This window comes from Salmo salar, chromosome 18, assembly GCF_965601325.2.
Source record: "Salmo salar chromosome 18, fSalSal1, whole genome shotgun sequence".
Lineage (NCBI taxonomy): Eukaryota > Metazoa > Chordata > Actinopteri > Salmoniformes > Salmonidae > Salmo > Salmo salar.
This window is the reverse complement of record NC_138308.1, coordinates 21,438,511-21,449,627: the sequence shown is the minus strand read 5'-3', so window position 1 is coordinate 21,449,627 and position 11,117 is coordinate 21,438,511. Positions and strand designations below refer to the sequence as shown.

General features: G+C 40.0%; 1 protein-coding gene across 2 annotated transcripts; it reads left to right on the top strand.

The window, feature by feature from the left end:
• The first annotated feature begins 4,375 nt into the window (after positions 1 to 4,375).
• LOC106577025 (serine/threonine-protein phosphatase 2A 55 kDa regulatory subunit B delta isoform) lies at positions 4,376 to 9,382 on the top strand. Of its 2 annotated transcripts, XM_014154673.3 has the most exons (10): positions 4,376 to 4,630; positions 4,781 to 4,855; positions 5,647 to 5,744; positions 5,916 to 6,081; positions 6,158 to 6,270; positions 6,388 to 6,565; positions 6,863 to 7,027; positions 7,158 to 7,327; positions 7,474 to 7,565; positions 7,707 to 9,382. In XM_014154673.3, the coding sequence occupies exons 1-10, from the start codon at positions 4,624 to 4,626 to the stop codon at positions 7,984 to 7,986; spliced, it is 1,344 nt and encodes a 447-aa protein (XP_014010148.1). In that variant the 5' UTR covers positions 4,376 to 4,623; the 3' UTR covers positions 7,987 to 9,382. The 2 variants fall into 2 exon arrangements, with proteins under 2 accessions (XP_014010148.1, XP_014010149.1); XM_014154674.3 differs by lacking the exons at positions 5,647 to 5,744; positions 5,916 to 6,081.
• The last annotated feature ends 1,735 nt before the right edge of the window (positions 9,383 to 11,117 follow it).

Here is an 11,117-nt window from a genome sequence, read left to right as displayed (position 1 = left end):
AGTAAAAATGTGCTTAACAATTCACATAATAAGTTGCATGGACTCACTCTGTGTGCAATAATAGTACTTAACATGATTTTTGAATGACTACCTCATCTCTGTACAGAGGAGATTGGTGTCACTTTAATTGGGGAGAACGGGCTCATGTTAATGACTGGAGCGGGATCAGTGGAATGGTATCAAATACATCAAACACATGGTTTCCAGGTGTTTGATGCCATTCCATTTGCGCCGTTCCAGCCATTATTACGAGCTGTTCTCCCCTCAGCAGCCTCCACTGTCTCTGTACCTCACACATGCAATTACAATATCTGTAAGGTCCCTCAGTCGAGCAGTGAATTTCAAACACAGATTTAACCACAAAGACCAGGGAGGTTTTCCAATGGTTCGCAAAGAAGGGCACGTATTGATAGATGGGTAAAAATAGAAAAGCAGACATTGATATCCTTTTGAGCATGCTGAAGTTATTCTTTACACTTTGGATGGTGTATCAATACACCCAGTCACTACAAAGATACAGGCATCCTTCCTAACTCAGTTGCCAGAGAGGAAGGAAACCGCTCAGGGATATCACCATGAGGCCAATGGTGACTTTAAAACAGTTACAGATTGTAATGGCTGTGATAGGAGAAAACTGAGGATGGATCAACAACATTCTAGTTACTCCACAATACTAACCTAATTGACAGAGTGAAAAGAAGGAAGTCTGTACAGAATAAAAATATTCAAAAACATGCATCCTGGTTGCAACAAGGCACTAAAGTAAAACTGCAAAAACTGTGGAAAAGAAATTAAATGTATGTCCTGAATACAAAGCGTTATGTTTGGGGCAAATCCAACACTACACATCACTGAGTACCACTCTTAATATTTTTAAGCATGGTGGTGGCTGCATCATGTTATGGGTATGCTTGTCATCGGCAAGGGAGTTTTTTTTAAGATAAAAGACACGAAATAGAGCTAAGCACAGGCAAAATCCTAGAGGAAAACCTGGTTCAGTCTGCTTTCCAACAGACACTGGGAGACAACTTTACCTTTCAGCAGGACAATAACCTAAAACACAAGGCCAAATATATACTGTAGTTGCTTACCAAGACGACATTGAATGTTCCTGAGTGGCCTCGTTACAGTTTTGACTTACATCGGCTTGAAAATCTATTACAAAACTTGAAAATGTCTAGCAACTTGATAGAGCTTTAATTATTGAAAATAATAATGTGCAAATATTGTACAATCTAGGTGTGCAAAGCTCTTAGAGACTTACCCAGAAAGACTCAAAGCTGTAATAACTGCTAAAGGTGATTCTAACATGTATTGACTCAGGGGGTTGAATACTTACAGTACCAGTCAAACGTTTGGAGACACCTACTCATTCTAGGGTTTTTCTTTATTTTTTTTACTATTTTCTACATTGTAGAATAATAGTGAAGACATCAAAACTATGAATAACACATATGGAATCTTGTAGTAACCAAAATAGTGTTCAACAAATCCAAATATATTTTATATTCTTCAAAGGATGTACTGTACCCTTAGCCTTGATGACAGCTTTGCACACTCTGCATGTAATCAATATATATTAGTGTTTATTTTTCATTCTTTTTTAAATTTTGAAATGTTTAAATCAATTTTAATCCCACTTTGTAAGACAACATTTTGAAAAAGTCAAGGGACGTGAATACTTTCTGAAGGTCCTGTATCTCTTCAAAGTGTGACTCAAGTTGCTAAAATGATCTGTTTTGGTAGGCTTAAAGTACACTATATATATACAAAAGTATGTGGACACCACTTCAAATTAGTGGTCTCGGCTATTTCAGCTACACCCATCGCTAACAGGTGTATAAAATCAAGCACACCGCCATGTAATCTCCATAGACAAACATTAGCAGTAGAATGGCATTACAGAAGAGCTCAGTGACTTTCAACGTGGCACCGTCATAGGATGCCACCTTTCCAAATAGTCAGTTTGTAAAATGTCTGCCCTGCTAGAGCTGACCAGGTCTACTGTAAGTGCTGTTATTGTGAAGTGGAAATGTCTAGGAGAAACAACGGCTCAGCCATGAAGTGGTAGGCCACACAAGCTCACAGAACAGAACCATAGAGTGCTGAAGCAGGTAGCGTGTAAAAATTGTTAGTCCTAAATTGTAACACTCACTACCAAGTTCCAAACTTCCTCTGGAAGCAATGTCAGCACAATAACTGTTTGTCGGGAGCTTCATGAAATGGGTTTCCATGGCCGAGAAGCTGCACACAAGCCTAAGATCACCAAGCGCAATGCCAAGTGTTGGCTGGAATGGTGTAAAACTCGCCGCCAATGGACTCTGGAGTAGTGGAAACGCGTTCTCTGGAGTGATGAATCAAGCTTCACCATCTGGCCGTCTGATGGACAAATCAGGGTTTGGCGGATGCCAGGAGCACAATTGCATAGTGCCAACTGTAAAATTTGGTGGGGGAGGAATAATGATCTGGGGCTGTTTTTCATGATTCGGGCTAGGCCCATTAGTTCCAGTGAAGGGAAATCTTAACACTACAGCATACAATTACATTCTAGACGATTTGGTGCTTCCAACTTTGTGCCAACAGTTTGGGGAAGGCCCTTTCCTGTTTCAGCATGACAATGCCCCTGTGCACAAAGTGAGGTCCTGACAGAAATGGTTTGTCGAGATCAGTGTGGAAGAACTTGACTGGCCTGCACAGAGCCCTGAATTAAACTCCATCGAACACATTTGGGATGAATTGGAACGCTGACTGTGAGCCAGCCCTATTTGCCCAACATTAGTACCTGAACTCACTAATGCTCTTGTGGCTGAATGGAAGCAAGTCCCCGCAGCAATGTTACAACATCTAGTGGAAAGCCTACCCAGAAGAGTGGAGGCTGTTATAGCAGCAAAGGGGGGACCAACTCCATATTAATGTCCATGATATTAGAATGAGATGTTCGAAGCACAGGTGTCCACATACCCCAAAACTGATAATCTGGTAACTCATACCCAAATAATGTTGTTCACTCATCCTATATTTGAATTTTCAGCCAGAGCATAAATTTGATTTGGGAAAAATTCTAAAACCTGACCTCAAACTTGTATCTGAAACAGACTGGGCGAGTTTGTTTTGCATGGCCTGGTGCCCCTGGTGGGTGGAGATTTCACTTAAGGACCATGCAATGGAATGGTCTAAAATGTACCAACTCCACACCTCCGGGGCACCGGTTCATGCAAAACAAACTGGCCCAGTGTTTAAAAAATGCTAGCTATTTCCTCATAGAAGATGTTGTCATGTTTTTGGCCGAGACATCTCATTGGCTGCGCTGGCAAATAAGCTGTTTACTTTCATGAATATTTTTATTGCCCAGTGTTATGATACTGATGTATAGTTTATTGTTCACTGCTCGGTGACGCAAACCACCATTAAAATACTGATTGCTTGTCGCAACAGATGGTTTGTTTACATAGCAGGTTAGGATAATTAATGTGGCAGGTTAGGTGAACTAAGGCAGCAGGTTAGGTGTATTAGCATAGAAGGTTAGGAGAATGAGGTTAAGGTTAGAAAATGGTTAGGTTTAGCTATAAATCTACGACGCGAAGATTAGGCTTAGCTATAATGCCACTAGACGAAGCTTTAGGCCTACTCCATCTAGCCACAAAGGTAAAACTTAAACACACCATCTGTGGCAACAAACCATCAGAATCATAATACCCCTTCAAAGTAGGATTATACATATGCAAATAAATGATGACTGGTCATTGGTCAGAATATTCCAAATCATATTGTGATGTCATGCTGTGGGCCAAGAACTCCATCCCACCAGAACAAGCACAAATTCCAGGTGTATTTTTTTTTCTCAAAAAGCTCTTACACTAAAGGGGCATTATCATATTTATTTATTTTTACAATTTCAGTGTTATTTCAACCTCAATAGGGTGGAAATATCTTCTTTCTTTTTTTTACGGAAAATCTAGTTTTTGACTGCACTGACTGGTGCCATGTTGACACTACCGGTGCAATACAGGTAACCACCAGGTGTCACAATAAACAAATAAAAGGTTGTTTCTTACAAACATATTTATTTTTCCCGCAAATAATATATGGTACATTTCATACACATTTCTTACATTTCATAATATTATTTCAACACAAATGATTGTTTATCAAAATGGCTCTAACAGTAGTAGCCAATCACTTGAATTGCTTTAGAGACTCTTTGAACAGGTAGGCTTCTTAGGTTACATTTACAACCATACATGCTGTAACTTGAACTTCAGTGATTAACACGAGGGGTGAGGAGCCATTCGAATTTATCCAGTTTTTCCTGTTGTCTCAATTAAGTTTTAAGGAGTAGGGCCAACTGACTCAAACAAAACTGCCTACAGCTGGGGATGGATGGATGGGTAGATGGATTGTAGATGATAGATAACCGAAAGATGCTTGGAAGCGTGTCGAAATGACGTCATTGTGTTATGCAATGTGCGCCATTTTGGATGGAAAAATCACGGACGATTTCCGTGATCCCTGACTCCTCACTTTGCATGTGAATGTTGACTATTTTTACCTCACGCAAGTTGCACTGGTTGAATAAGCAGTGCAATCCGTGTTCAGTAATAGCTAACTCTGCTAAATTAAACAATGGCAGGTAAGCTACTTATGTAGCCGGGAAAGGGTCCCAATACCACTTACTGCTGTGTGGCCTGAATGCAAGTTTTAAATTACACAGCATTTGACTCTAAATGGGTTGGTGAACTGACGCTAGCGAAGTAATGATTCCAATATTATTGTTATGCAGGAGTTGCCGGTGGAAATGATTTGCAGTGGTGTTTCTCACAAGTGAAGGGGGCGATAGATGAAGATGTTGCAGAAGGTGAGTACAGTAACGTTAGGTTAACGAATGAGTTAGCGTTTGAGCTCAAATGTGATCAAAGATGTGATGCTGTTATCTTATTTCGTTAACTACGCCTTTGACTTACTGTCTTTCACGAACAAAGTCATGACACTGTTCATGTATATGAGTACCACTGCTGGGCAATGCTGAGTTTGTTTTTCTTACTTGCTAACGTTAGCATGGTAGCTAGCTCCTCTTGCTTGCAAATCAAGTTGGCTAGCATTATTAGCAAGCTAACGTTATACCCAAACAACTGTACCCAGTAACTTATGTCCCGCACATGTATGTAACATATAATAAGAATTAGGCAGTCAGAGTACGTCTTAATTATTGTCATGTAGGCTAGGTAGTAAGATACACGCACTGTCGTAAACTAGCGCGTCATCTTGCTAACTACTCTAGCTAGTTATTTGTGGGCGATTTAGTCAGTGACGTCGAAGGTCTGCGTCGGCAATATGGCAACTGAACGCTCTGATGCAGTAGGGAGGAAGTCAGGGTGTTTGATTCATTCAAAGTCATAGTCATTTTTCTTGGGTTGACTGATATATCAATTATTTTCAGGGAAGTAGAAATCCTACTATGCATAGTGTATGCACCCATGAAAGTTGCACCAGGATAGTTTTTTTTTCTTCATATATTGCTTTTGATGTTATTATTTACTAGGTGCTGTTCTTTTGCTGATGTGTATCTATTTGATTAGAATAGCCCTTATACATTACACATAATACTATTCCAGAATCCAGCTTTAATGGGACATGTCCTCCTTTCAGCTGATATCATCTCAACGGTTGAATTCAACCATTCTGGAGAGTTGCTAGCAACTGGAGACAAGGGAGGCAGAGTTGTCATATTTCAACATGAACAGGAGGTGCATTTTATAATTACCAGCGAAATGTATTTTCATGAACAATGACATACATTTTTGGAGTTAGATATGATAGGTTGTTATGGAAAGAAAGGCACTGGATTAAATTCTAAACATAATACATGCTTAATATCCAAGTTTGTCACACAGTGCACATCTACTTTTCTCTTTCAGTGTAAAAATCGACCACACCTGCGAGGGGAATACAATGTTTATAGCACTTTTCAGAGTCATGAACCTGAATTTGACTACTTGAAAAGTTTAGAAATTGAGGAAAAAATTAACAAAATAAGATGGTTACCCCAACAAAACTCTGCTCACTTTCTACTCTCAACAAATGGTAAGAACATTTTGCTTTAACCTACTAACCTTTTTGTTAAGTTCTCTTCACCCTCAATTTCTTTTTTTTTGTACAGATAAAACTATCAAATTGTGGAAAATCGGTGAACGAGACAAGCGAGCTGAGGGTTATAACTTGAAAGACGAAGACGGACGTCTCAGGGATCCCTTTAGAATTACCTCCCTACGGGTTGGTTTAAAGTTGCTTTACCTTTTAAGATTTCAACCGACACTGTACAAGAAAAAACACAAAGTCTATGCATGCTTATAGCTTCCTCCCCTAAATAAATCTGTCCTGTGTTTACAGGTACCAGTGCTGATGCCCATGGATCTCATGGTAGAAGCAAGTCCTCGTAGGGTGTTTGCCAACGCTCACACGTATCATATTAATTCAATTTCTGTAAATAGCGATCATCAAACATACCTCTCTGCTGATGATCTAAGAATTAATCTATGGCACTTGGAAATCACGGACCGAAGTTTTAGTATCCTCTTCTGAAAACGTATCAGTCCTCATCCTCATGACTTTTAGATGCAAATGTTTGCTTCATCCAAACTGTCCTCTATTAGTGTATACAGTTCTCAATTTCAGTTGAGATTTTTTTCTTATTGGTCCTGTGCAGTTATAAGTCAAACAAATACATGTGTGAACACCAAAAGTTTCTTACATTTCAACTTATTTCAGAAGAGATAGGCTCCCTTGCACGATTCACTATGTTTGACCACATCGGTATGAGCCTTTAGTCCTATTTCAGTTAATTTCCTTAACAGTGTCTTCTCAGACATTGTAGACATCAAGCCTGCCAACATGGAGGAACTGACAGAGGTGATCACAGCGGCTGAGTGCCATCCAAACCAATGCAATGTATTTGTGTACAGCAGTAGCAAAGGCACCATACGCCTCTGTGACATGCGAACAGCAGCACTCTGCGATAGGCACACCAAGTGTGAGTATTCATAGAGCCTAGTTCTCTGCATTCCAAATGATGTTCATTCACAGATAAATTAGTTTAAATTAATCTATTTTCAGGGGTTTTGTCTGTCATTTTGAATATCTCTCCATGTTTGTGATTGCAGTCTTTGAGGAGCCTGAGGATCCAAGCAGCAGGTCATTTTTCTCTGAGATCATCTCGTCCATCTCTGACGTGAAGTTCAGTCACAGCGGGCGCTACATGATGACCCGGGACTACCTCTCCGTCAAGGTGTGGGACCTCAACATGGAGAACAGGCCAGTCGAGACATATCAGGTACCTGCCTTGCTCTGCCTAGTGATAACACTACCAACAATGGCATCATTTTCAGTGTGGTCCACAATTGTCCTGTTAGGTGTATGGAAATAGTTGGATAGATGCAATTATTTTCCAAATACACTAATCAACATTCTCCTGCTCAGGTTCACGAATACCTTCGCAGCAAGCTTTGCTCGTTATATGAAAATGATTGCATCTTCGACAAGTTTGAGTGCTGCTGGAACGGTAGCGACAGGTAAGAAACTCTAGCGCTTTCTCTGTTTAAGGCAATCTGCACCAACAATGTTGTTCTTTGGACAACTTTTCTGCCAATATGTAAGTTTAAGGAGTATCTTTGTAGAATTATAAATGACCCACTGTTTCCTTCCTTTCTCAGTGCCATCATGACCGGCTCCTACAACAACTTTTTCCGGATGTTTGACCGCAACACCAGGAAGGACATCACACTGGAGGCCTCTAGGGAGAGCAGCAAACCGCGGGCTACACTCAAACCCCGCAAAGTCTCCACCGGTGGCAAGAGGAAGAAAGACGAAATTAGCGTGGACAGCCTGGACTTCAACAAGAAGATCCTGCACACCGCCTGGCACCCCAAAGAAAACGTAATCGCTGTGGCGGCAACCAACAACCTGTACATTTTCCAGGACAAGATCAACTAAAAAAAAATAATTGGGCTCCATCCTGAGGCCAAGGCTTTACTGTTCCTGCGTAGTTAAGCCTAGTGGTTTATCTGTAACAGAAACAAACAGCCCTCTTGTCCTCCTGGTGAAGTTTAATGCACTTGTCTCCTTTTTTTGTGGCAGGAGGTTGATTGGTCGGCCTGTTTTCTTTTGAGTCTGAGGTTGATTTAGCCTTGGGTAAATCAGTGCCAGGGCCAAGATCGGACCCTGAGAGCCCACCTTGTGTTGAATCAATGGAACGGCACTCATAAGATGTCAAACTCTTGAACATTGGTGTTTGTGTTGACATTTTCAGCCTTCATTTCATAATCTTATCAACCAAACTATGGAAAGCCCTGAAAATGAGCTCTTGTCATTGTTGTAACATCCTCATTACGATTTTTGGGCCTTTCTGAAACATGGATATTTCATGGGTTATAGGCCTACCTGTTAACATTCCCCATTGACCATGCATTCAGGCTAAAGCACTTGCAACAGGTCGTGAATTTGGAAACTGGACTTCTTTTCTCCACCCACTCCCTCCTATCCAAAATGTATCCCCCAGACATGGTAACGTTATATCACAGACTGTATCTATTCAAATACACTTTTATGGTGTCATCCACTTAATAAAAGTAAATCGAACTACATATGTGTTTTAGGATTTAAATCATGTTTTTAATTGCTTTGCATGTTTTTATGTTGTAGTGAGGTGGAAAAAATGTAAAGTCGCACTACAGTCTTTTAAGTAGTTCTTTCAAGCTATCTCTAAAATAACTACTCTTAAGTTTCAGAATCGCCATTTGAGACTGACCATGTGCAAGTGTCAATATATGTGTTGCTCTCATTTAAGATACAGGCTGGAAACTTAATGTGAAGAGACGCAAGACAAAGGGAATCTGCAGCCTTAATACCTACGTCTATCAATGACAGCTACCGGTTATGTCCCCAAATGTTTTACAAACCTTATGTGCATTATTTTTTTATTCTATTTTATAGATGTATGTCTCATATTACTGCTGCTATTTGTGGCTGTCTGTGAAAACAAGGTATATAATAGTCAAAGAGTACTGCACACCATACAGATAGATCTAGTGATATACAGAGTTCCTCCAAAACATGGAAAGTTCTTTGTGTAGTAAGAGGAGATTCAGACAAACTTCTTCTTACATGTGCCCTTTAAATCATTCATTGGTATGCCACTAAAGTCAAAACTGCATACTTTGTTTTCCAAGTTATATCAATGCAAAAATGAAGGTTGAATAGACCTGTACTGATTTTAAAAACAGGAACATTGGTAAAAAAGCCTTTCTGTTTAATCATTCTGAACATGGTGGCAGTGTATTCACTTGTTTGATTATGTTGACCAAAGTTAAATAAAATCTAATTGTGTTCATCTGCTTTATGCCTCCATTACTTTAAATGGGTGAGAATAGTCCTGGAGCTACAGTTGAAGTCGGAAGTTTACATACACTTAGGTTGGTGTCATTAAAACACGTTTTTCAACCACTCCACAAATTTCTTGTTAACAAACTATAGTTTTGGTAAGTCGCTTAGGACATCTACTTTGTGCATGACACAAGTCATTTTTCCAACAATTGTTTACAGACATATTATTTCACGTATAATTCACTGTATCACAATTCCAGTGGGTCAGAACTTTACATACAATAAGTTGACTGTGCCTTTAAACAGCTTGGAAAATACCAGAAAAAATGTCATGGCTTTAGAAGCTTCTGATAGGCTAATTGACATCATTTGAGTCAATTGGAGGTGTACCTGTGGATGTATTTAAAGGCCTACCTTCAAACTCAGTGCCTCTTTGCTTGACATCATAGGAAAATCAAAAGAAATCAGCCAAGACCTCAGAAAACAAATTGTAGACCACAAGTCTGGTTCATCATTGGGAGCAATTTCCAAACATCTGAAGGTACCATGTTCATCTGGTACGCAGGTATAAACACCATGGGACCACGCAGCCATCATACCGCTCAGGAAGGAGACGCGTTCTGTCTCTTAGAGATTAACGTACTTTGGTGCGAAAAGTGCAAATCAACCCCAGAACAACAGCAAAGGATCTTGTGAAGATGCTGGAGGAAACAGGTACAAAAGTATCTATATCCACAGTAAAACAAGTCCAATATCAACATAACCTGAAAGGCTGCTCAGCAAGGAAGAAGCCACTGCTCCAAAACCGTCATAAAAAAGGCAGACTACAGTTTGCAACTGCACATGGGGACAAAGATCGTACTTTTCTGAGAAATGTCCTCTGGTCTGATGAAACAAAAATAGAACAGTTTGGCCATAATGACCATCGTTATGTTTAAAGGAAAAAGGGGGAGGCTAGCAAGCCGAAGAACACCATCCCAACCGTGAAGTACGGGGGTGGCAGCATCATGTTGTGAGGGTGCTTTGCTGCAGGAGGGACTGGTGCACTTCACAAAATAGATGGCATCATGCAGAAGGAAACTTATGTGGATATATTGAAGCAACGTCTCAAGACATCAGTCAGGAAGTTATAGCTTGGTCACAAATGGGTCTTCCAAATGGACAATGACCCCAAGCATACATCCAAGTTGTGGCAAAATGGCTTAAGGACAACAAAGTCAAGGCATTGGAGTGGCCATCACAAAGCCCTGGGCAGAACTGAAAAAGTGTGTGCGAGCAAGGAGGCCTACAAGCCTGACTTAGTTACACCAGCTCTGTCAGGAGGAATGGGCCAAAATTCACCCAACTTATTGTGGGAAGCTTGTGGAAGGCTACCTGAAACGTTTGACTCAAGTTAATCAATTTAAAGGCAACGCTACCAAATACTGAGTGTATGTTAACTTCTGACCCACTGGGAATGTGATGAAAGAAATAAAATCTGAAATAAATAATACTCTCTACTATTATCCTGACATTTCAAATTCTTAAAATAAAGTGGTGATCCTAACTGACCTAAGACAGGGAATTTTTACTAGGATTAAATGTCAGGAATTGTGAAAAACTGAGTTTAAATGTATTTGGCTAAGGTGTATGTAAATGTCCGACTTCAACTGTAGATGATACTGTAGATGTATATTCAGTAAATTGCAGAATTCAGAGAAAATGAGGGAATTCATTTGAGCGCTCAAAAAATACAATGTAAG

Excerpts from the sequence above, each read along its gene's own strand:
- LOC106577025 (XM_014154673.3), top strand. Across the intron at positions 5,745-5,915 it reads TATTTCAACATGAACAGGAG|TGTAAAAATCGACCACACCT; the intron begins GTGCATTTTATA and ends TTTCTCTTTCAG. Across the intron at positions 7,566-7,706 it reads TGCTGGAACGGTAGCGACAG|TGCCATCATGACCGGCTCCT; the intron begins GTAAGAAACTCT and ends TTCCTTTCTCAG.